Source organism: Peromyscus maniculatus, chromosome 19, assembly GCF_049852395.1.
Source record: "Peromyscus maniculatus bairdii isolate BWxNUB_F1_BW_parent chromosome 19, HU_Pman_BW_mat_3.1, whole genome shotgun sequence".
NCBI classification, from domain to species: Eukaryota; Metazoa; Chordata; class Mammalia; order Rodentia; family Cricetidae; genus Peromyscus; species Peromyscus maniculatus.
Genome location: NC_134870.1, coordinates 3179005 through 3204449, shown reverse-complemented (window position 1 = coordinate 3204449; position 25445 = coordinate 3179005). Strand labels below are relative to the sequence as shown.

The 25445-nt window shown below is 50.0% G+C and overlaps 2 protein-coding genes across 2 annotated transcripts in view; one reads left to right on the top strand and one right to left on the bottom strand.

Moving 5' to 3' along the window:
* Positions 1-1022, top strand: part of Npc1 (NPC intracellular cholesterol transporter 1) — a 54421-nt gene extending 53399 nt beyond the window's left edge. The window contains exon 25 of the mRNA XM_016007803.3: positions 277-1022. Coding sequence (XP_015863289.1) covers positions 277-359 — 83 coding nt within the window. The 3' untranslated portion in view covers positions 360-1022. The remainder of the gene's footprint in view (positions 1-276) is intronic.
* On the bottom strand, positions 797-24088 carry Rmc1 (regulator of MON1-CCZ1). Its single transcript, XM_006989462.3, has 20 exons — positions 23852-24088; positions 23402-23478; positions 21369-21453; positions 18753-18809; positions 16350-16436; positions 13183-13323; positions 12801-12904; positions 10843-10932; positions 10642-10747; positions 9612-9723; positions 6833-6877; positions 6591-6644; positions 5493-5621; positions 4668-4774; positions 2494-2613; positions 2185-2262; positions 1840-1944; positions 1682-1750; positions 1365-1590; positions 797-897 (listed from the first exon to the last, which is right to left on the bottom strand). Exons 1-20 carry the CDS (start codon positions 23951-23953, stop codon positions 818-820), a joined length of 1974 nt encoding a protein of 657 aa, XP_006989524.1. The 5' UTR covers positions 23954-24088; the 3' UTR covers positions 797-817.
* Between the last annotated feature and the right edge of the window lie 1357 nt (positions 24089-25445).

The window sequence follows — 25445 nt, the reverse complement described above, 5'->3', positions numbered from 1 at the left end:
AGCTTTGTTAGGAAGTTGAAGTGTTAAAATAGGAAAATTGGAGGCTGGAGAGGCGGCTCAGTGGTTAAGAGCACCGGGCACTCTTCCAGAGGACCCAGGTGTGATCCCCAGCACCCACATGGCAGCTCACAACTTTCTAGAACGCCAGTCTAAGGGGACTGGACGCCCTCTTCTGGCACCTGGAGCACCGCACACAAAACAATAGAAGAGTCAACAAGACCAGGGCTTTCTTGGGTGCCCAAGAGATTGTTTAGACTTCTTCTTTGTCTTATACAGGACCGTCGGTGAATAAAGCTAGAAGACAAACCACTCAAGAGCGATACAAAGGGACCGAGCGAGAACGGCTCCTCAACTTCTAGCCTTGCGGCAGGCTCTGGTGACTTTGTCTACGGCCAGGTCAAGTTTACTGCGACAGCTGTACCCCCAAGGCCCTGCTGATGCTGGTTCCCAGGGCTAGGCGGTGTCTCGGCTGTGGCAGATGCAGCTCCACCCACTTTAAACTCAGGAATGTTCTCTTGACTTGTGAAGCAGTGTTATGAAGTCTGAAGGTGGCGGTCGCCAGCCCTGCAGCAGAGAAACCTTGTCTTGGGGGAGAGGAAGGACAGTTGGATGGCTGCCAGCGTGAGACAGTGGCCGCTTCTCTACGTGCGGTCTCCTCTTTCAGGAGTTAGCCACCACACATTCTATAGCTTATTTTTAGCAACATTTGAGGATGTTGTAGGTACTTTATTACAACATTTTGTAGTTTAAAGAGCTTTATTAATGCAATAAATTAACTTTGTACATTTTTATATTAAAAAAAAACTATCAAGGGACTTCAGAAAGTCGTAGGCCTCATCAGAGCTTGTTCTCCAAAAACCTGCTTGAAAAAAGCGACGTGTTCTTCGCAGTGTTCTCCTGTAGGGAAAATGACCATCAGTCACCAGCTGGTTACGGGCAGGGGAGAAGGATGCAGACAGAGCTCATGGGTTGTATACTGGGTTTTAACTTATTTTTCTTTAATAAAATACCTCATCCTCCTACATTGAGATCATTGTCACTCTTCTGTTGCAGAGCTTATCCCCTCAGCCCCAGGCAGCTGACCTGTCACCCATGCCATCTGCACTTACACACACACACACACACACACACACACCTACCAACATATATATAGTGACCCAGCTTGTCCTTCCTTGCGTTCTGTTTGATCACTACTTTCCTCTTAAGGGTTACTTGGAGATGCCTGAATCCCACCCTGAATGCCTCAGCCCCGAACACTCCCTCCTGAGTGTAGTTCAGCTCCATCAGCATTCTGAATCCATGCTCACAGCCCCCAGGGTGAGGTGGGCTCCTGCTGTCTGTGGTCACCCTGGGCCTTCCCTCACCTGGTGTGAAGTTAGGGTTCCCTCGCAAACGCTGGTTTCGCTGTTCAAAGAAGCGGAATATGGTATAGAAGAGCATGACGTCATCAGTCTGCTTTGCGGCGTCTAAGAATTTGCGTGCAGAAATGTTGTCATGGCCACCAATGCCCCGGATGAACCTTAGGGCAGCCAACACCTGGTGTTTGGACAGAAGAACTTCTACTATCTCATCGTTTGCTGTTGAAAGTCTCTGGAAGGGAGAAAGATGGAGGTCAGGGCAGCCACAGGAAGGATGCTGCTAACACCCAGGCTGTGGCCCAGCCTGCTAACACCCAGGTTACCTTCAGCATGTCCAGAGACAGCTGGTGGGCAGGCGGGTAAAAGCTCTCCAGGGACAGCAGCAGGCAGGCCTGCAAGACAGGGTTTCAACGAGCTTCAGTTGAAAGGGTACCACTGGAAGGTTCCAGTGACTACAGAAGTGAGATCCCGAGGTACAGACCAAAGGCTTGGAGTCGCTGAGCACGTGGTACTGCAGAAACTGATGGAGCATGTAGAAGAGGTTGTGCTGGACAAGTGTCTTGATGACAAGTTCATGTAAGTAATGCTAGGAACACAAGAGGGGTCAAGGACATTACAAGTCACCCAACTATGACTGCCTGAGGACTGCAACAGTCTGAACTCCCAGGCTGTAGTCTAGTTCTAACTGTGTTCTCAACCAAAGTTTCCATTCCCACTACAAACAACTGCCATGTTTAAATCACCCAGAATTCTGTACTGGGTCTGCCTAGGAAAAAGCCTCTCCTCCGAGCCTGGCAGGCTCTGGCGAATACCCCGTGGGCGGTACCTGCACTGGGATCTGAAACTGGTTCAGAGAACGGATGTATTCCATCAGCACAGCTATCACGAACTTGTGCGCCATCTCCTAGGGAGGAAGAGGGGTCTTCTCAGTTGCAGGAGCTGCAGGCAGCCCACTCTTGGCTGGTGGTAAACAGTCCTTGTGGACCGTACACACTGGTGAGCATGTCTTGAGTCTGTTAGAGCCAACCTGACAGCCTCAGACCTCTCCCAACACCGCACCACTAGTTGAATCGCGGCGTGAGTCCCGTGACTGCTGCACAGCAGCCCACTCAGGAGGCCAGGAACCACAACACACCTTGTTTTCCACGCATGGCGACAGCACGTGTGTGTACACGTCGGACTGGTCCACCACCGCTTGGGTCCGCACCGGCCTCTTGAGAGGTGGGTTACTCCGGCTTTGCCCTGCTTCTACGGCCTGAAGTGAGACAGACAACTTGTGGCCTTAATCGTCTTCCCCAGAAACAGCACCCATCACAGTTAACCGAGACTGAATTCCTAGGCACAAACTTATCGTGAGCAAGGCGCTTGACAAGCCAGACAAAACTCTTCCCAAAGGCAGAGCTGGTCCCCTGGCAAACACTCCACGGTTCATGCAAGATCGGAATTAAGTAACCCAAGTCACAGTCACTTTTTCTAACCTCTGAAGACCCGAAGCCGACCCGATTTTCTTCTCTACTCTTGGCCGGCTGCACCCTCGTTTGTGGAGCTCTACCAGACACTAAAGGGTGGCTCATGCACTGGGTCTGTGTTGGAGTTTCAAGTGGATCCAGGGCCTCACCCATCTCTACATTTCTACCACTGGCTAGGTCAGTCACAGCCCAGTGTAATGGGGATTCAGGGGTGAGCCAGAGCTCCCCAAAGACTGAGCAGAGCTGCTCCAGCTGTGTGTGTCCCTAGAGAGCAGGCTCAACTCCAGTGCAGATGGTTTGTGCTTCACACTTCATGATCACAGTGTGGGAGAGCCCAGGGCCTGCCACTGGGCTCAAACCCACTGACTCCCATCCCAGATACTACCAGTGGGACCCACAGGAAGAAGGACACAGCCTGACAGGGCTGACACAGGACAGGGACAGAGATGACCGAGACAGCCTGTCAGACCCACTATCCTCCAATAACCAAGGCATGTCCACTGTTGTTAATCACGTCCTTGAAATAATCTCTCCTACTGTCCCAAACCTCTTGCTTCAGAAACCAGAAGTACTAGGTGTTGTACCTAGTAATAAGCCACACTAATTCTCCCCGCCTTTCACTGAACATGTGACATCTATTAACTGGAATGCACAGTGCCAGTACTTAACCAATGCCTCAAGGATACTGATGGTGGCAGTATCCTAGGACATCCTTTTCTGCTAACTTAGGATAAACCTTTTTGTGGCCCTGCCAGTGAATGACAGAGAACACAGTGATGTGGCTGCTCAAGATGTTGAGGACAGACAACCAACTGTTGAACACTCAGCCCTTTCTGAGGCTCAAAGAACATCACAGAAGAGGCAAGAGAATGTAAAAGCCAGAAGATGGGGAAAGGGCTGCAAAAGGCTATGTACAGAGCGTGACACAGCTCTCACAAACATGACCTCACAATAGCTGTGATGCACTGGGCCTGTCAGCCGTCAATCAAGGGTCTGGGGAGGGCTCATAGGACCCTAACCCTCCCGCTGAACTACTGTACTGGTGGAATCTGGAGGAGGGGCAGTCATGGCCTTCAGGTGTGCACCCAACGGTGATCCAGGCCCCATGGACATTTTCAAACCCGTGGTCACAGTCCTCGTTAACATCTGGGTCACAAAGTTATCCAGACGGGGAAGAGACTTGCAGAGAGGAGGGAGGTAACAGAGGGAGGGGTGAGAGGAAGCAACATGCTGCATACACATATGAAACTGTCAACAGACTCGTCAATAAAAAGTTATTTTGGCTAGGTATGATGGTACATGCCTTTAATCCCAGCACTTGGGAGACAGGTGGATCTCTGACTTTAAGGCCAACATGGTCTACATAGTAAGTTCCAGACCCTGTCTAAAAAAATTAAAAAAGGATTTCTTATCTGAAATAAAAAGAATCTTTTAAAATTTACTTTTGAGTTCACACATGTTGCGTGTTGGACACGCCTGGCCCACACTTCCCTCCAGAGAGCCTTCTGTCTGTACGTACTGCTCAAGCAAGAGGAGGAGGCACATCCAGCAGCGGAGTCACACCTCTAATCGCCAAGTGCAGGCTCTGGCCAAAGCCAAAGCTGATTTCCTTTCTACAGAATAGAAGCAGACTGGGAACACATCCACACACAAGCTCAAACAGATCTTAAAAAGCAGAAACAGAGAAGGTACGGAGTTGAAGCCTCAAGCCAGCAGCATGTGGGGACTCTGGGTCCCCACTGTCACCTTGCCCCGCAAGCATCAAACCTGACGTTACACTGTATAACTACGTCGTACGGCGGCGGCGGCGGCGGCGGCGGGACTCCCCAGCCTAACTTACCATCGTGTAGCTCTGTTCAGCATCCAAGTACTTTTTGTACTCGTGGTTGAGTTTATCAAAAACGGTGGCTATCACCGGCAGCGTGGCTCGCTCTGACTCGGCCAGCACTGCAAAGGACAAAACACGGTCAGACCCACTGTGATCAGAATCTCAGGTGATGGTGACAAGTGATCCATCTCAAAATGCAAAAAATGTCTCAGAGAACCGCCACCTGGCAGTCAGTCAGGACCCCTTTTAGTGACCAGAGGAAACAAGACAGGTGTCACTGGAGGACACTGGCTGCGTCATCAGCCTTCACCTGGAGCCACCTGCCTGCTGGCTACTTCCTACCAAAGTCTCCAAGGCACAGTATTTCCCAGTATTTTGGGTGGGCTAGGTAATCCATCCTTCAGGCATGTAGCCCTGAGAGCAAAAGATGGGGGGGGGGCTGGTAAGACGGTTCAGCGGGCAGGAAGCGCCCACCACCAGGCCTGACTGCCTGAGTTCAATCTCAGGACCCCCGTGCCAGAAGGAGAGAGCACATTTTCCTAAGTTGCCCCCTGACATCCAGCAGGGTACCATGGCATGTGCCCTTACACATACCCACACTGGCATCATTTTTTTAAAAGATGGTGGGGAGCCGGGCAGTGGTGGCACACGCCTCCAATCCCAGCATTCAGGAGGCAGGGGCAAGGGGATCTCCCGAGTTCGAGGCCAGCCTGGTCTACAAAGTGAGATCCGGGCAGCCAGGGCTACACAGAGAAAGCTTGTCTTGAAAAACCAAAAAAAAAGAAAGAAAGAAAGATGGCGGGAGCCACCAGCCTGTGGGAAGATGAGTCCACTTACTCTGTGAACAGACAGACAGGATGACCGTCTTGCACTCCTTCCTCTGGAGAAGGAAGTCCATCAACCTCCCTTTATCTGGCAAGAGATTCACTATGGGCTGAAGTTTCACCTGGAGGTTCCAGAGGTAACCTGGGTGTTAAGAAGCAGCCAGTTCAGCCATCTAGTGCAAGCCAGAGCCAAAGCCAACAAAGAGCCAAAGCCAACAGAATGCCCCAGAGCTCTTCCCAACCAACATGGCACCAGGACATTCAGGAAGGTGGCTGACTGTGGAAGAACGGAGTCACATTAGCTCAGCAAACGGGGCTGATCTTCATGAATGACAACTGCATTCAGAGTCACACCAACGGCTGTCTCCATGGAGACGAGGACACGCTCAACTCCCTCCACCATGCCTTGCCCCAGCCACCAACTGCACACGGAGTGCTTTACTTTCCCCTGTATGGGCTCAGGTGCACAGCAGGAACTCCACACACTCAGCAGAATCTCCATCCACTCATCGGCCTCTGCATGTACTAACAGGCAAGCCGGGGCCACATTCCTCAGAGTTCCACGGGAGAAAGGAATGTCACATCAGAAATACCTGGAGGGACCAATTTCTCAGCTTCCAAGACGGAGCTGTTGTCAACGTAAGGAGAAGTGAATTCATTACATGCAGTGGGTGTCTGTGACATTTGGGCTAACTCTCTCCCCCACCCCAAGAATGTAAAGGAGGAGACTGAGAGAGCCTCGGAGGGACTAAAGATGAATTCAGCATTCTCAAATGCCAAGCCTCAGATGACCACCCGGCGGCAGGCTGCAGGAGGCCGCACCAGCCAGACAAGACAAGGGACAAAGCATCTCAGGCAGAAGTGCATGGGAGGTGGGGTTAGGGATGGGACTGGCTTTGTGATGGCCATGGGGATACAACAGGCACTGGCCATTCTTAGTCACTTCAGTTGTGAGACTCACACATGCTCAGGAAAAGAAAAAGAACCTACAGAGGAAATGCAGTAAGGTGAAATGCAGCCCACTCTCAGGACTGAGGGGAGGGGTCATCTCAAAGAGTCACTCTGAAGTCGGCACACACTGTCTATGCAGACAATGGCCCCTCAGACCTACCTTGGCTGGCACTGATAATGATGTCTGGTTGAAAGACGATCCATGATGAAGAATCTACTCGTTAAAGGAAATTGCAAATGGAAGAAAAGAGGGTACAAAAGACAAGCCCATTTCACTTAGCCCAGCCCCCACATGCTAAGGCCACAAAAGGCCTCCCTGCCCAGGACTGGCCCCCAGCGCTGTGTGCAGTGGGTGGGGACACATCCCCTTTGTACATAGTGGCACCGCCTTTGTGAGGATACAGAGTTTGCAGGGAACTGGAGACTGGCTGGTCACAGCAGCAGGACCTACAAATTGAGAACACAAGTGTGACCAGGCAGCAGGAGACCCTGCAGGAACCACAACAGACTGGAGAGGAGGAAGTGACATCCTGTCTCACTACTGACACACCCGGGAAGCAGGGGGACGGCCAGCTACAGCTACATTAACCCATGAAAATGTGTCCCCAGGAAGAGCAAGTGTGTCAAAGCTTCCCTCGCTGTGGCTGATTTTTAAGGTTTGTTTTTTAAATGTTTTATGAGCGTTTTGCCCAAGTGTGTATGTGTGCACCACATACATGTCTGGTTCCTGCCGAAGCCAGAAGAAACTGGAGTTACAGACAGTTGTCTACCCCGACGAGGGTGCTGGGAACCAAATCCAGGTCCTCTGTAAGTTCAGCCAGCGCCCTTAACCACCAGGTTTGTCTAACCAGAGATGACACTCCACCGTTCAATGTGTGCATTTAGACCCTAAGAAACTGACCTGGATGACTCCGAGGGAATACCCAGATTCGCTGACGGTGCAAGTGAAGACGGCCTGTGGTTTGATCACGAAAGCATGGGCACCACTGCCCACTGCCCACTGCCCACTGCACTGAGCAGTCTAGGCATAAGAGAACTCACCTAAAAGCACCTCCCACTCACATGGCCGGGACCCACCCCAGTGGGTTCTACTACCTGGGTGTTATGTACCCTGGGGAAATGGGAGGGCTCTTCAATCAACAGTGCTCCCAGTTCTGTACCAATTACCCAGATATAATCAGAAGGCAGTGTTGGTGAGAGGTGACCAGCAGTGACCAGCTGGGTAAGACGGTCATTCTGAACACACCACCCACCCAGATGAGGGCCGTGCACAGGCAGACAAGCTTCAGGAAAGCACGTGACCGCCAGACTGAAGAGGAAAACTGCCGCCTATGCTGTGCCTCCGTGCAGAGCCTGGGCACGTCAGTCTTCAGAGACCCAGGTGATTAACACAGTCAAACAGAAGCCACTTGTTCAGAAGACAAAACCAGCTCCCGTGTCAGCCTGGGGACAACAGTCTCAGATCCTCTAGGGGCACGTGGTCCAGCAGGAAACCGAGGAAAGGCAGGATCTACCTGCCCAGACTCCCTAGAACCCCAGGAATCCACGGAGTCTTGACCTCTTTCTATCAGCCTTTCCCAGACTAATCTGACCCCCTTGAATTAGCACCCTTGGCCGAGCAATTAGCCTCTTTGTTGGTCCTTTACTACTGGACAAGAGCCCAGGGTTTTCCCCAGTCAACCATTTGCCATCACCTCGTCCTTACTGGTCACATTATTATCCAGGGAGCCAGATGCCAGAGAGCACACGGGAGGCGTTAAGGCCATCAGACACCTGGCGCTCACAGGTACCTGATGGCCGCCTCCTTCCCTCCGTGCCTTTTGCTGGGCCAGCTGCCCAAATGCTGAATGCTTGCTGATCTACCTCCCAGAGCCTGGCTCTCAACTGTCTCTACAAAGACCACAAGGAAATCACAGGATGAGCAAGTGCCACATGCCAGCTGACATGTGTGCCTCCTACGGAAACACAGCCACCAGAGATCCAAACTGGGGGTGACTTGGGGTTGTCAATCAGCGAACTCACTACAGTCTCCTTCAAAACCAAGGAAACACAGTACATCAGAGACCACGTCCTAAGGAGGTTATTTCTTTTCTCAACTCCTGACCTGCTACTCTCTTGACTTCCTCCCTGACCTGAGCAGGAGGAATGATCTAGAATTGACTCGAGAACCCTACCTGTAAGCTGTGACGTGAGCACTGGCTGTATCTACTATAACCCAGCACAAGAGTTTGGCCAGGTGGTAGAGTGGTTAAGAGCGCTTGCTGCTCTGATAAAGGACCTGGGTTTGGTTCCCAGCACCCATGTCGGGGTAGACAACTGTCTGTAACTCCAGTTTCAGGGGATCCAACATCTTCATCTGGCCTCATCAGGCACCAGACATGTATGCAGTGCAAGCATATACACTCAGAAAAAAAAAACTCAATCCATAAAACATTAAAAAAGTAAACTTTAAAATCAACCACAGTGAGGGAAGCTTTGACACATTTCCTCTTCCTCTTCCTGGGGACACATGAACTGCCAGAAATCTAGCACCTTCTGGCTTCTGACAGCACCCATACACACATGCTCACAGACAAACTCAGATGCACACAAGCACACAAAAATAAAAAGGAAATCTAAAAAAGAAAAACCTCTAACTCTAACACAGAACCATAGCAGAAACTGGGTGGTGGTGGTGCACGCCTTTAATCCCAGCACCCGGAGGCAGAGGCAGGTGGATCTCTGTGAGTTCAAGGCCAGCCTGGTATACAGAGCAGTTCCAGGACAGCCAGGGCTACACAGAGAAACCCTGTCTCGAAGAAAAGAGAAAAGGCTGCAGACTGCAGGCTTCTAGAGAAGGCCTGAGGAAGGAAAACTACTTTCTCCAAAGGAAGATTCATTTATTGTATAAATTGCTTCTCAAAATAAATGCCAGCTTAGAGAAGCAGCAGGAGTAGGTATCTTTTTGTAAAACAGAACAAACTGGCTGGAGATGTAGCTCAGTGGTAGAACATTTGCCTAGCAAGCATAAGGTCTTGGGTTCAATCCCGAGTGCCCCAAAGCAAACATCCCTCTGAAAAATGACGCAGATCTGGGAGTCTGTTCTCCTGGTCCCATTCTGAACATGACCCCTGACGATTCCAGCCTGACTATGGCCCTGTGGGGAAAAGACAGCCCTGACACCTCCCAGAATTTCTCTCACCTGCCGCGGGGATCTGGTAAGGTTGAATTGATCGGGCTGGAAGCACAGGATGATGGAAAGTAACAGTGCCATCGAACTCTCCCCGTAACTTGATGTCAAATATCACGGACGTCTAGAGGAGGGAAATGCATCATCATACGTCGCCAGTGTGGAAGCCTCTGCGTGCGCCCACCCCAGCCCGGCTCGCACTCAGGGGGTCCACTCTTTCCACTTTCACAAACAGTTCCTGCACCTAGGGCCTGCTTCCTCGAAAGGTCGTAGAGAGACAAGCAGAGCCTTTTCATGAGACAGAGCAGCGTGACCCCCAGAAAGTAAGGGGAGGTGAGGCTTGCCTGGTACTGGGTACTCAGACATTTGGAGAGACCTGCTGCAGACTGATGGGCCCAACATCGTCAAATACTGTTCTCCACACCCACACGCTCGACAAAGGCCACAGACTCATGTGACACCAGGGATCTGAAGCAGAGGCCCAGCCCAGCTGGCTCAACTGAGTAAGAGTTCCAAAGATCAAATCAAATACATTCTCAAGTTTCCAACCTCCTCCGTTCTTTTTGATACAGGGTCTCCTGTAGCCCAGGCTGCCTTCAAACTCACTATAGCGCTAAGGAAGACCTTGAACTTCTGACCCTCCTGCCTCTACTGCCCAAGTCCTGGGTAACAGGTGTATACCATCACAGCTGGCTTTTAATCAGGGGACGGGACGCACTAGGCAAGCACGAGACCAAGCAAGCTGTGTCCCCAAACTGTTTTTAATAAACTGTTGGGGGTGACTGTTTAACTCCTTTGAGCTGAGGCACTCTTGCTAGCGTGTCTGGGTTTGCCAGTTCTCACAAAGCCTATTAAGAGCCCCGGCACAAGCGGCTGCTGCTGCTGGTGGTGGTGGTGATGGCGGCAACAGGCAGATTTCTGAGTTCAAGTTCAGCCTGGTCTACAGAGCAAGTTCCAGGACAGCCAGAGCTACACAGAGAGACCCTGCCTGGAAAAGGAGCCCCGACACAGACAATAGCATAGTCTCCTCCAGGAGACTCACCTCTGTGTCCTGATGGTGGACCACTACCAGGTTGTCTACTACATTCAGAGCGAACTTTCCCGTCCTATTCAGCTTCAGTATGTGCATCTTTTTACATGCGCCCTCTCTGTAAGACAACACAGAAGTTGTGACTGGAGGTCAGCAAGCCTTAGTTCAGTTTTCAAATCCAAGAGGGAAGAGGACATGAGGCCCCAGACATACCGTGGGAGATGATACAGCACCACCTCCGCTCCCGTACTATTGGAGGTCCGAGAATGATGCCGCAGGAACAGGACGTAAAGTTGCCCATATCTAAGCAGAGATGGAGGCACATGAGTCATATCTGGCCATTCGAAAGGCCTTCCTCCCCAAGCTGAGGATGTAGCTTGGTTGGTAAAGTGAGGCTTGGCTAGCTACACAGAACTCTGGGTTTGAACCCCAATAAGGCATAAACTGGGTATGGCTTAGCTCATAATGTTGACACTCAGGAGGATGTGAAGTTCAAGGTCATCTTGACTACATAACAAGTTCCGGCCCAGCCTAGCCTATATAAGCCCCTGTCTTTAAGGGTAACAGAATTCCTCCACATATGCTTCATGATGGTCTTCTGGAAGAAAGACACAAAGCCAAGCACTGAATTCCAATCGGAAGGAATATGGGCCAGGAGTCATGACAAGCAATGCTCATTTTACTTCTGGCTTTCTGTTTTCTTTCAGAGAATGAGGACATGTCCCTTAGCAAAAGGACAGACAGTCACCCTTCATGGCAGATGTCTGGACGCTGCCGTGAGCAGCTCTAGAATGTGCACTTGTGTCCCCGCCATGAGCTCAGGGCTGGGCCTGCCATGGTGACACGAAAAGAGACCAAAGGGACGGACAAGTCCCCAGCATCGCGACCAGGACTGTGTTACTGCTCTGCTCTCAAGGAAAAGGAGGAAGTACATTCTACTAAAAAATAATGATAATTTTTAAAAAGTTGTTGGGAAACTCAGAGAAGAGTTGGAAATGATTTAGAATTTGTTTTTTGGGACTGGGGATAAATCTCAGAATCTTGAGCATGCTAGGTACTAAGTCGCATCCTCAGGTCCTGGGGCAAAACTGTGAGGATTGCTGAAGCAGAAATGTAGGGGTGGGAAATGTTTCTCTGTATCAATTTCATTTTTGCTTAACATTTTCAGTATGAAACTTAAAACTTGAGATATCTGAATTTCCAAGCAATGACGTAATTTACTACATATAAAATTCCATTCCATGTTTGTTAGAGTTTTAAAAATTATATTTTGAAGGCCAGGCAGTAGTGGCACACATCCCGAGGCAGGTGGATCTCTGTGAGTTCGAAGCCAGCTTGGTCTACAAAGTAAAATCCAGGACAACTAGGGCTACACAGAGAAACCCTGTCTTGAAAAACAAAAAAGAAAAAAAATTATATTTTGAACATTTGTATATTAGCTTAAAAAAATTCTTGTTAAGCTTCAATTAATAGAACTTTTAAAAATTCTAAGGCAAACCTATTTAATTGTTTGAATGTTTCATTGAAATTGTTTCAGTATTCCCACTGTGTCACACAAGAGGTAAAAAAATCATCCTTAGATGATAAACTAGTATAATCAAAAGAAAATGCCAAGGCTGGAAAGATGGTTCAGCAGTTAAGAGCATTTGCTGCCGGGCGGTGGTGGCACACGCCTTTGATCCCAACACTCCGGAGGCAGAGCCAGGCGGATCTCTGTGAGTTCGAGGCCAGCCTGGTCTCCAAAGCGAGATCCAGGAAAGGCGCAAAGCTACAGAGAAACCCTGTCTCAGGAAAAAAAAAAAAAAAAAAAAAAAAAGAGCATTTGCTATTTCTCCCAAGGACCCAGGTTCAATTCCCAGCACCCACAGGACAGATTACTGTCACCCCCTTCTAGGGAACTTGACGCCCTCCTCTGGGCTCTGAGGGCACTGCACACACATGGTGTGTGTGCATACATACAGTTAAAGCATACACATAAAAATAAACCCTTTTAAAAAGTCTCAAAAGCCCTTAGGTTTTTCTGTATTTGCTAATTCAAGTACAAAACTAAAAAAGGGAAGTCCTTGGTGTTTGTTTTAAGGGTCCTTTTACTGTGAGCTCCTAACACACCCTCATTACTAAGGTCACTAGAGACAATTACAAAAGAACATTCTGAAGACAGACAGACATACATGGTCGCCATTGCAATGTCTCGTTCTGAAAGGCTAAGTTTGGTTGACTTTGGTGCAGCTGGTAATTCAATCTCAAACTTGGGAAGCTTCGACATGGTGCCAGCCTGTTTAGGAGAAAGTTTAGGAAAGTTTACAACACTCCTTCATGTTTTAGTTTGCTCTACAGTAACTCAATGAAGACACACACTGTCTTCTGATCCTTCTCCAGAGAACCAGCCATTCTTGGAACTGGCTGGAAGGTGAAGTGCGCCCTCTAGCAGTTTGAGATGCAAGGTTCATGTTAAGGACGGGGTTCATTTCAGGGGCTGGACTTACTGTTGCTTTAGAGCTGGGTTAGGGAAGGGGACAGGAATTATTTTAAGGGCCTGGGGTTCACTCTTACCCTAAAATAAAAAGGCTGCAGAACATTCTCAAGGACTGTGGTGGACAGCAGGATGACGGCGCTCTCCGGACAGTACATGTACCAGTTCACATTGATGTTGTGACTCTTCAGGAGTTTGAGACTTCGTTTTTCAGGTAACACCTGCGACGAAGGGCAAGAAATGGAATCTTCACATTAAAAGACTGCTACAACAAATTAGGTAAATAAAGAGCACAAAGCCCACTGAGGGCTAGCAACGGACCCAAGTGGTAGAGAGCTTGAAGAGCATGCATGTGGCTCCAGTTCAACCCCAACACCACCAAAAAGCAAAACAAGGAAATCCAGCAGACGGGTCACACAGTAACTGTGACCTCTGTTTATTACGGCACCATGTGGCCTGTGCTGTCCAAGGCTCTTCACTACACCTGAGAGAGAGCGCAGCACAACAGATGAGAACCTCAGGCTGACAGAGGTTGGGAATGGTGGGATGGGAATCACTGCCGTGGATGAGCCTCCGTACATTCAGGCAATTAATCACCGCCGTGGCTGAGCCTCCATACACTCAGGCAATTACCGCCTGGCTGCGCCGCCATACACTCAGGCAATCACCACCGTGGCTGAGCCTCCATACACTCAGGCAATCACCACCGTGGCTGAGCCGCCATACACTCAGGCAATCACCACCGTGGCTGAGCCGCCATACACTCAGGCAATTACCGCCTGGCTGTGCCGCCATACACTCAGGCAATTAATCACCGCCGTGGCTGAGCCTCCATACACTCAGGCAATTAATCACCGCTGTGGCTGAGCCGCCATACACTCAGGCATTCACCGCCGTGGCTGCGCCTCCATACACTCAGGCAATCACTGCAGTGGCTGAGCCGCCATACGCTCAGGCACCATGCACTAAAGAGAGGATCTGTGGGTTTCCATTAAGCAGACAGTCAAAGTGAAGCAGTCCCCAGACCCAGGCACGGAGTCCGCCACCTTCCCAGGGGCCACCAGGCTCCATCTGCACTCCCCCTGGCTCTGGGTCCCAGCTAGACTCCTTTGCTAACCGCGCTGTCCACAGGACCGCTTCCAAGTGCAGCCAGCGCCTTACAGTGTCAGCATGTCTAATGTTCTCTTCATACTCCTACACACTAAGAACACTGCACAGACTCACCCAGCAACATGCCAAAGAACCATGAGGGACGTCAAGGCCATAAGCACGAACCTCATCATCCAAGCCTCCTAAGAGTGTGTCTGGGGCCAGAAGGATGGCTCAGAAGGTAAAGGCACCTGCCACCTGACATAAATCGGATCCCAGAACCCACGGAAAGGTGGAAGGAAATCAACTTTCCAGAGGTGCCCGTTGACCCCCAAAACGTGCACTGTGACAGGACAGCACACACTGGAAGTCACAAGAAGCATGCTGGAGGTTTCCTTTTGAATCTGCTTCTTTTTCACTATTCCGTGTGTGTAGACATGGGTATGTCATACCGCGTACATGGAGGTCAGAAGGCAACTTGTGGGAGACAGTTTGCTCCTTACACAAGGGGTCCCGGGATCCCACTCAGATCCTCAGGCCTGGGTGGCGAGTGCTGACCCATCTCACCAGACCTAACCTGTGCTAGCACCCGAAGACCTACGACGCACACTTGCTCACTAGACAGCACAGACTGTTTTCAGAGTTATTTTGTTTTATGCGTAACAAATGTTTTGCCTACACACATGTATGTGGACCATGTGTATGTTTGGTGCCCATGAAAGTCAGAAGAGGGTTTTGAATATGCTGGCACTGGAGTTACAGATGGTTGTGACCCACTACGTTCCTGAAGAACAACAAGTGCTCTTAACCACTGAACACAGACGGATTTTTAAAGACAACTGTGGGGGTCTGTGTGGCGATGGTGGACCTTTGATCCCAGCACTCGGGAAGCAGAGGCAGGAGGATCTCTGTGAGTTTGAGGCCAGCCTGGGCTACAGTGAGTTCCAGCATAGCCAGGGCTGCACAGAGAAACCCTGTCTCAAAAAGAGAGGGCGAGAGGACTGCAGGGAGCACCCCCCCCCCCCCGCCTGTGTACAGCGAACCAGGCTTCCCCTTCTCCATTTATGGGCTTAAACTTTCCAGTGCGCATGTTGGCCACACACACACCCCACCCCGCCCCCCGTCCTAGAGCAGAGACCATGGCATGAGCGTTTCACATGCCACTTACACTGGACACACTGTCTCCCCCAATTCTAATTTACACTCCTTTCGTTACATCAGTAAGATCACAGCCTGAAGGTGGGCGGTGGTGGCGCACACCTTTAATCCCAGCACTTAGGAGGCAAAAGCAGGTGGATCTTTGTGAGGTCAACGTCGCCTGTCTATAAAGCAAGTTCCAGGACAGCAGAGCTGTTACACAGACAAACCCTCCTAGGCTGTGACCCGTTAACACAGTTCCTCTGTGTGCTGACCCCCGAAAATACAATTATTTTTGTTGCTACTTCATAACTGTAATTTTGCTACTGTTATGAATCTTAATGTAAATATCTGTGTGTTCTGATGGTCTCAGGTGACCCGGGAAAGGACTGGTCAGGGTTGTAACCCACAGGCTGATGGAGCTAAGTTTTCAGCTCCAGGTTGAGAATCGCTGTCCTAACAGGACAGTGAGACTCTCTCTCTCTCTCTCTGAAATGGCAACTGTCTGCAAACCAATGAGATCCAAGCCCAGCAACAGTGCACAGAAGAGAGCCCCACACTGCTACTCAGTTCCAAGTACTGCTTTACCCATGAAGAAACATGTGAGCAGGCTCACTGAACCTTCTAACTGTAATGATAAAACAGTGAAATGGATCTAGACATCCTGTAACAGAAGTGTCAAGACAAAGGGGAAATCATTCAGAGCAGAACTGTTCTCAGAACACAATCTGGGAACAACCGCCAAAGCATACAGCTGTGCCAGAAAAACCAAGGCTGCAGAAGTGGATATGCAAGAGGCCCCCTTCTGCAAAAGATGATGATAATGATAATGTGTACAGAAGAAAAGCAAAGGGTGTGCAAACTGCTGCTGACAGTCACTTCCAGGGACTACTGCAACTTTTGCTTTCTGTACAACGTCTCCTCGATCGAGAGCCTGGGCTGGCTCTAGAACCCCCGTGGTCAACCCAGGCTGCCGAACTGCCCTTGCTCTCTCTAGCAAACCTAACAACAGATACAGTACCTGGTAAAATTCGATGCCTTGATCTGTTATGAAGACAATTTCCGTAGAGCTGGTCCAGCAGAATCCCAGGATGTTGGCATTCTTGGTCTGGGAGAATTACAGAAAGAATGTTTTTAGCTGGCTGTGGCTGCCCATGCCTCTAACCCCAGCACCTAGGAGGTCAAGGCAGGAGACCTGGGAAGTCAAGGCCACCCACGGCTACATTTCAAGCTGGAGGCCAGTCTGAGCTACATGAGACTATCTCCAAAATAAAAAAGAACTAACTTGCTCTGTGAGTAAGGCGTCTGCTGCACAAGGACTTGGGTTCAAATCCCAGCACCCACCTAAATCAACAAGAGTGGCCACGACCCTAGTGCTGGGGTGGGGGAGGGCAGAGACAGACAGGAAGGGCTCTTGGACTGGCTGGCCACCGCCCCGGCCGGGTTCAGTAGAGGCCTGCCCCAGGGTCTAAGATGGAGAGCACAGAGCAGGACTGAAGGGATTGCTTATACTGTTCTATTATTAAATAAACTCGGGAGTCAGATACTGGGGTAAACCTGACTGATGAGAGCAGCAGTGGAAAAGTGACCCCTGACCTCTCTCTCCTTCCTTGATCCAAAAGGGCCCGCAAATCTTCTAAACCCCTCCCTACTGCTTCCTGTGTCTCTCTCTATGTCCTGGGTCCTCCAAAACCTCTATGGCTAATTCTGGTCAGCTAGTAGCTAGCTCTGCCCTCTGATTCAAGGTAAACTTTACCGGCAGTCTCCGGAGTGCCAAAGTGTGATCAAAATATCCCACAACACAGGACACACGACATCCCCACTGACCTGTGAGGGCATCCATCCCTACACACACTTGTATACTTATACAACACATACAAGAAAAGCTGCACAACTCTAATCCAAAGCTCACGGGCTCAGCTGTCACTGTCACTCATGAATGAGCTTCTCAGAATGGTTACTCATTAACAACCACAACCCGCCCCCACTCCAACAAGATCTCACGATCATAACAGAGGCTGGCCTTGGTCTCTGCAGCCTGGGCAGCCTGGAACTCAGGATCGGCTTCACCCTACCACATGTTGGGATTCATTTTAAAAACAGCTTTCCCGATCTTTGTCCTAACCCAAGATTCTGAATCTTAATTCCTTCAACTCTGCTGCCCAGAGGAGGAAGCCTGAGTTTTATAGAAAGATAACACCCAGAGCACAGGAACTCCAACTTCTGCCTTTCACACTGTGGACACTCCCCCAGCCAGCACAATACTACAAGGGCCTGAAGTTATGCAGTGAACACAGACCAACTTGAGTTCCAGCAGCCTGAGACCAGACTGGGTGGCCCGAGGGCAGACAGGCACAGTAGGGCTCAGACAAGGAACTACTTCATACTTAGAGCACCTGAAGGGCTGGGAGGAGCTTGGCTAAGTGGTGGAGGCTCCTCCCATGGAGACAGACCCCATCTTGATGCCAAAGCTGTTACTCCCATCTACTGACAGCTATGGTGATATTTTAATTGTACTGAAATGTGATTTTATTTGTATGTTAATAAATAAAGTGGCCTGGGGGTCAGAGCTAATAGCAAGCCATAGCAGAAACTGGGCGGTGGTGGCGCATGCCTTTAATCCCAGCACTTGGTAGAAGAGCTAGGCAGATCTCTGTGTGTTCAAGGATACAGCCAGCATGGAGACACACGCCTTTAATCTCAATACCAACCATAGAAGACCTGGAGGTCTGTACAGACGGGCAGTGAGGAGGAGGTCATGTGGTTGGGTTTATAACCAATGAGAAGGCAGAACAGAAAGTCTATATAAAGACAAACACACAGGAAGTAGGTCTCTTGGCTGAAGAGGATAGCTGCAGCAGTGAAGGGCAAGGCTCTTAGCTCTGACCTCTTGGGCTTTTATCTTTGCATTGGCTCTGTGTTTCTTACTGAATGAGACAGTTACTTCTACAGACAGCTCTGGTCAATCTCCCAGCTGCCCCAGGAGCTCCATCTGGCCTCATTTATAATACCCTGCTAATCTAATTCAGAGACTAGAGTCTGTGCCTACAGAAAGTGTATGGACATGGGAGGGAGACTTGTCAAGGAAGGAACACTCCAAGAACATCACAGGAAGGCCCTGGCGGGTCCCAGGCCTGAGACACAGAAGGCAGGAGGCAGTGAGGAAGCCCAGACAGCGCTGAGGGGAACCTCTTCACCCATCTGCTCTTCCACTTCATAGCTGAAGAGACAGAATTTCCAAAAGGGGGATGCTGTCCGTCAGCAAAGCTAGACCCCCCAGCTGACCTCTGCAGCTCATCACCAACCTAGACAGCCCCCCAGACAGGGATTCCCAGCTTGTGCCTCCACCCCCCCCCATGGGTCTCCACACACAGCCCACAGTGGAAGCAGCGGGTGAGGAACGAAACCCCCCCCCCCCCCATACCTTGCACTCTTGTGTGTATTCCAGCTGAGAGTTATCAGGAATAAAATTACAAAAGTCCTGAAAGACAGGGAAAAAACACAGGGAAAATTTTAGATAAAACAGTCTACTATGAGATAAAATGGACAAATGTTTTTGTTTTGTTTTGAGACAGGTTCTCACTATACAGCCCTAGCTGTCCTGGAACTCACAGAGATCTGCCTGCCTCTGCCTTCTGAGTGCTGGGAGGGATTTAAAAGTGTGAGCCACTATGCCTGACAAACAGATTTTGTTGTTGTTGTTGTTGTTTTTGTTTTTTGGCTTTTCAAGACAGGGTTTCTTTGTATAGCTTTGGGGCCTGTCTTGGAACTCCCTCTGTAGACCAGGCTAGCCTCAAACTCAGAGATCTGCCTGCCTCTGCCTCCCAATTGCTGGGATTAAAGGTGTGGGCCACCACCGTCCAGCTCTGACAGATTTTTAAAATGATTAGAAAATAGGTCATGTTGGGCAGTAGTGACATACTCCTTTAATCCCAGCACTCAGGAGAGAGAGGCAGGGAGATCTCTATGAGTTCCACACTAGCTTCATCTACAGAGTGAGTTCGAGGACAGCCAGGGCTAAACAGCAAAACCCTGTCTCAAATAGACAGACAGACAGACAGATAATAAAAGGAAATAGCCAAACAAACACCCACAGACAAAAGACATAAAGACCAATTATAGTCAACTGTCAGCAACACCAAGTTATCCACTGTAGTGGTTTGAAAGAAAATGGCACCCGGAGGAAGTGGCGCTATTAAGTGACCTTGTTGGAAGAAGTGTGTCACTGTGCGAGTGAGCTTTGAGGTCTCCTTTGTTCAAGCTACACTTAGTGTGACACACGGTTGCTTCTGCTGCCTGCAGATCAAGATGTAGAACTCTCAGCTCCTTCTCCAGCACCATGTCTGTCTGCAGGCCACTATCCCACCGTGATGAGAATGGACTGAACCTCTGCAATTGTAAGCCGGCCCAATGAGATGTTTTCCTTCACAAGAGCTGCTGTGGTCCTGGGGTCTCGTCACAGCAATGAAACCCTGAGACATCAGTCAACTAAAGAGTCCATCCAAATACTCAGTCGGGATTCATGAACAGACTTTTAAAATTCATTCCTCAAGTCAGGTATGGCAGCCCACATCTAGGAGTTCAGCACTCAAGAAGCTGAGGCTGGAGGACTGCTCTAAGTTCAACACCAACTTGGGCTATGTAGTAAGTTCCAGGCCAACCTGATGAACGGAGTCATAAAAGGAGACATTGTTAGAGAGAAACAGAGAGGGAGGAGAGAGAGAAGGAGGCAAAGGAAGGAGGGACAGACCGGGAGGGAAGGAGGGACGGAGAGGGAAAGAAGGGCAGGAAAGGAAGAAGGTCCTCGGATGGGTGACCCCGGGAAATGTGCTGGCTTTCCCCAGGCGCCCTGCAAGTGCAGTACTAAAGCAGCAGCAAGTCCAGGAGTCTGCTCTTGTGTGACACTTGATCTCATTCTGACAACAAAGCTTGCTTGGAGAGGGCAGAGCTAGCAACTAGCTGACCAAAATTAACCATAGAGGTTTTGGAGGACTGAGGACAGATAGGAGACAGGAAGTAGTAAGACAGGGATGAGAGAGGATCTCAACCCTTTGGATGGAGGAATAGAGAGACAGGAGGTCACTTTTCTGATCACTCAGGCGCTTACCCTGATATCTGACTCCTGACTTCTTATTGATAAAGAATAATTAGATAAACACATCAGTCACTTATCTTCCTGGCAGCTTCTTCACTACTTTAGAGGACAGCAGTGAACCGAATGAACAATACCAATGAACGGATTCATGTGATGTGAGGAGCAAACTGAGGACCTCCTGTGCAGCCCATCCCAAGATGCACAATGGTGACGCCTCCCAAGGGATGAGTGCCAGCAAGCTGCTCCAACTATGTTTATCTACCTGTTCTACCCAATCCAGCAAGCGGACATGAGAAACACCAGCTGATAAAGTGACCTGAGTAAGATTAATTCGTCAAGTAGTCAAAAACTGACCTCGCATAATCCATGTTGCCAGTTAGCAAGCAACACAAAGATGCAGGACAATCCAAATTACTTTAAAAAAAAAAAAAAATAGAGGCTGGAGAGATGGCTCAACAGTTACACGCACTGGCTGCTCCAGGGCCAGATTCAATTCCCACCACCTACATGGCAGCCAATACCCACCTGCAGCTCCAGTCCAGGGGATCCTATGCCCTCTTCTGAGCTCCTCGGGCAGTGCACACACATGCTGCACGGACATACATACAGGAAAACATCCACACACATAAAAGTGACAGATCAAGTGTTTATGTGTAGAAAGGGACTACTTGGAAAGAGGAGGGGACCAGGAGGAGAGGAGACAGGAGAAGGTAATGGGGCAGAACATGAGCATGGAACATAATACACAGGTATGAAAATGTCACGATAAAACTCAGCATTTTATGTCACGAATACAGATGGTAAGTTCATTCATCCACTCCTCTGCCTTTCTCATCTGCAAACGGTCTCCCCAGCCCCATATCACTGGATCCCTCAGGGTGAGGAAACCACCTGTCTCTTTCGAGCGCGCGTCTAATGTTCTGGCGCTGCTTTCAGCTGCCTTACCACTGTCTTGGAGGTCCTCTGCACAGCCAGTATCTTATTTTCCAGAGAAAACTTAATGCACTTCACTTCGCCTCTGTCGTCCATTCTGAAACAAGAAAGAACAGGTTCAGAGAGAAACTGCCCTGAATTCTAGCTCTTGTTGCTATTGACAAAAAGCCACGTTACTCTTTGGGAAGAAGCAAGCTGTAGTCTAATGTTAGAATTGCATTTCTGAAGCTGGAACAGAATCTACTGGCAACAACCGGCTGGTGAAGTGAACAGAGGACATAGTCAAGTGGCTGGAGAGTCAGGGTCACACACACGTCACCTGAGAACTGCTGGATATCCTAGGGGACAGAGATGCACTCATTGTCATGATTATAGTGATGGTTTCCTGGGTGTATAAATAGCTCACTATATAGTAAGTGTGCAACATACTGTGAGCCTATTATAACTCAATAGAGCCATTAAAAAAACAAACAAACAAAAAACCCCCACAATGTTTGGGTTCAGTTGGCTCACAGAGACCTGAGTGTGAGCTCCAGAGTGTGAACCCGTGTAAAAAAGTCTAGACACTAATGGCATTGCAAGTCCAGTTCCAGGGAGACAAAGAGAAGCAGCCCCTACGGTCACTTACCATGCTAACATGCCAACGAGACTGCGTCTCAAGACACGAGAAAAAAGTGCATGCCCGCACATACAGGTTAAAGGCTGCATCCTACCCACCCGTCAAGCTCCTCAGAATACTGAAGTGCAGCCTGACAGGCAGATCCCTCTCAGCGTTCCATGTCTCACTGGTGCATCTCACCCACTAACTTCCCAGGCTGCTATCAGTCTGTACCTCAGAGCCCCTTGGCTTTTTGGCAACACATAGCTGAACCAACACTGTCTCTCAGAGTTACTGCTGTCTCTGCTCCCAACAGCAGCAGGAGCACAGACATAGGCCAAATGCCGAGGTGACCTCACCACACCCGACCTGACAGATTTTCACCATCAAGGTGAAAGGAAAAGCCCTAATCCCATGGGGAATGCCCACCTTCTCCATGCCTCCTTCCCTGCAGATACCCTGACCTAGAGTCCCCCAAGGACCACGCCTCTGCTCATGGTCTGGTCTCCAACCTGAAATGACTCCCTTCCTACCTGAAAGCCTTGCTCAACCCCATCTCAAGGTCAAAGCTGCATCCTTTAAGTGTTCCCATGTTCTCAACAGAGTTCCAGCACAGAGTTTATCGTGGCAAACAGTATTTGCTGAACCTCTTCCTGCCTACATTAAGTCCGAGTTCTGGAAAGGGGCTGATTTAAAGTCTTCACTTGTTTGCCACTGACGGTGTGTCGAACAAGGACCAAAAAAACAAAATGACGTCAGCTGTTTTCTATTTCAAAAAGTTGACACATGTTAAAAGTGATCTTTTTTTAAAAAAAATAAACAGGGTCTTGCCATGCCGTGCAGACTGGATGGTAACCTGCAAACTACCTCTCTTAGCTTCCCAGAGGGCTGGGGTTAGAGGCCTGGGCCACCACTGAACTGAGGCCCTACAAAATACTTTCTCTTTGCTACTGTAACCAAACAAAGAACTGATGTGACTGTGTATCCCAAACTGAGGCACTTGTGAAAGTGAAAGGGGCCGCTACAGTCAATCACACTCAGCGCATGTCAAGTGAGACAGCCCGTCTGTCACTTTAACCTCGGTGAGAACCCTGGTTTTCCCCCATTACATGAGGAAGACTGGATTTTCCTCCACCCAGCAAACACTCTAGGAAGACCTGGGATAAATGAGGAACTGAGGCCCCGGGCCCAGCACAGCAGAAATGAGTGCATGTCGGTAACTTCAAGTACCAGGAAGTAGGTGCCCTGGGAAATCTTGATTCCCACATTTCACTCTGACAGTTGTTCTGTTGTTCCCAAACTGCACCCGCAGGTGCCCACTGCTTTTTCCTACACAGGATTCCATCCCAGGCTGCTTAGATGAGGGCAAAACAAAGTGATTCAACTTTCTGAATCAGAAAATCCCCAGTGTTTACATGTGGATATTATTCTGAAAAGGGCAAATTACCTAAAAGAGATGGGATTCCTATCATCGGGGCCTTTAACGACCACGCCAGTAGCTCCACCCGATCGAACAGCAAAAACCTGAGGAAGAAGAGGCAACGTTAATGGTCAGAGCTTTGTAAAGATCTAGACTCAACCTTTCAAGGATCGTGTCTACCGCACCACCCCTTGATTCATCTGAACAAACTAACAGGGAATATTCCTAGGTAGGTGCTTAGACGAATTTAAGGAGAAAGAAGTGAGCAAAACAGGGCACCGTGCAAGAGCAGGCTAGACCCTGAGACTGACCATCTGAAAGCCAGCTCGCACTCTGGCACCACCCATGCACCCGCACACCCGTCTTTGCTCCCGTACAAAACACCGGGCACTCGGCGTTAAATCCTTGCGCGCACCGCGGGTAGGGCGATGGTGAGCGTCCGGGCGCGGGGCCTCGCTGCGGGCACCGCTCGCTCACCTGCTTGTTGGCCTCGTCAAAGAACACGCAGTTGACCGGGTTCGCCTTCTCGAACTGCACCGGCCGCTCGCACAGCTCCAGGTAGTAGTCCTCGCCGCCCATGGCTGGGACCCGCGGGAGCCGGCTGCCTCGGTGCGCTCCACGGCTCAGGCCGCTGCCCTAGGCCCCGCCCCGCGCCCCACGTGACTCGCGGCCGTCGGCGCGTCAGTGGCCCGGGCTGGAGCCCACCACCGCAGCCACGCCCCCTCCGGAGGCGGGGCGCGGGCCACGTGACCCGGAAAAGCCGCCCGCTTAAAGTGGTGCCGTGTCCCCCGTCGCCGAGAGACGAGGCAGGAGGCTGGCTGTGATCACGCAGCCAAGACTGACTTCTGTACTCACCTCGGGACCCCACTCGCACCGGGCAAACACTACTCCCGGAGATCTGCCCGGCCCCGGGGGCTGATTTTATAAACAATCTGTCAGCCATACAGGCAGGGCTGGCATCTGCTGGGATGTTGAATTCTGCCTCTCCCCACAAGTTTACGTGTTGGACTTTTAATCCCCGATATCTCAGAATGTGCCTGCACTTGGAGCTTCAAAGATGTAATTAAGGCAAAATGAAGTCGTCAGATGGGTCCCTAAACCAATATGACTTTTATTTAAAGAAGGAAAAAAGAGATGAGGAGGTCTTAAATGCCCAGCCTGCCGAGTGGCCATCAACGAGTCAGGGAGGCCTCGAAGAAACAGTCCTGGTCCAGCGAGATGGCTCTGTGAGTACAGGCGTTTACCACCGAGTATGATGGTGAGTTTGACCCCTGAGACCTACATGCATGCAAGAATAGAAGGACCCCAGCAAGCTGCCTTCTGACCTCCACACATGCACTGTAGCAAGTGAGCACCCCATACACAAACGAACATAAGCAAATGTAATAAAAAATTGTTTTGAGACAGAATCTCTCTGTGTAGTCTTGGTTTGCCTAGAACTCACCATGTAGACCAGGATGGCCTCGAACTCACCAAGATCCACCTGCTTCTGCCTCCCAAGTGCTAGGATTAAAGGTGTGCGCCACCACACCTGGTAAAATGTAATAAAATTTTTAAAAAGAAATGAAACAGCCCTGCTGACTTTAGGCTCTCTGCCTCAAAAACTGTAAACTAAATGTGTAAGCCCCCAGCCTGCAGCACTTTGTTACGGCGGCGGCGGTGGCGGCGGCAGGAAGAACTGCCTCGGGAAGAATCTGGTCATGGGAAGAACCTGGTCACAGTGATCTTGACAATGCTGTGGACTCAGGAGATGCTCCAACCACCACAGGCTGCAGGAATCCTGAAGATCCAGAATCACATCTTTTGCCCCTCCAGGAATGGTCTCTATTTATTTTTAAATATGTGTGTGTGTGGTGCATTGAATATGAATAGATGGATATCCATATGAAGGTTGGGGGTCAGCGCATTGGGTTTTTGAGGCAGGATCACTTGGGAACGTATTGGCTAGAGTGACTGACCAGTGAGCCCCAGGGGTCTGCTCAGCCCAGCAGGGTTACTCAGCCTTACATGGGGGCTGGGGATCTGAACCCTGGTCCTCATACTTGCTTTACAGGCACTCTACCAACTAAGC

Coding starts and splice junctions, on each gene's coding strand:
- Rmc1 (XM_006989462.3), bottom strand. CDS start 23,953: ATGGGCGGCGAGGACTACTACCTGGAGCTGTGCGAGCGGCCGGTGCAG. Junction 10,748..10,842: donor GTGCTGTATCATCTCCCACG/GTATGTCTGGGG, acceptor GTTGTCTTACAG/AGAGGGCGCATGTAAAAAGA. Junction 898..1,364: donor GAACCCTAACTTCACACCAG/GTGAGGGAAGGC, acceptor TTTTCCCTACAG/GAGAACACTGCGAAGAACAC.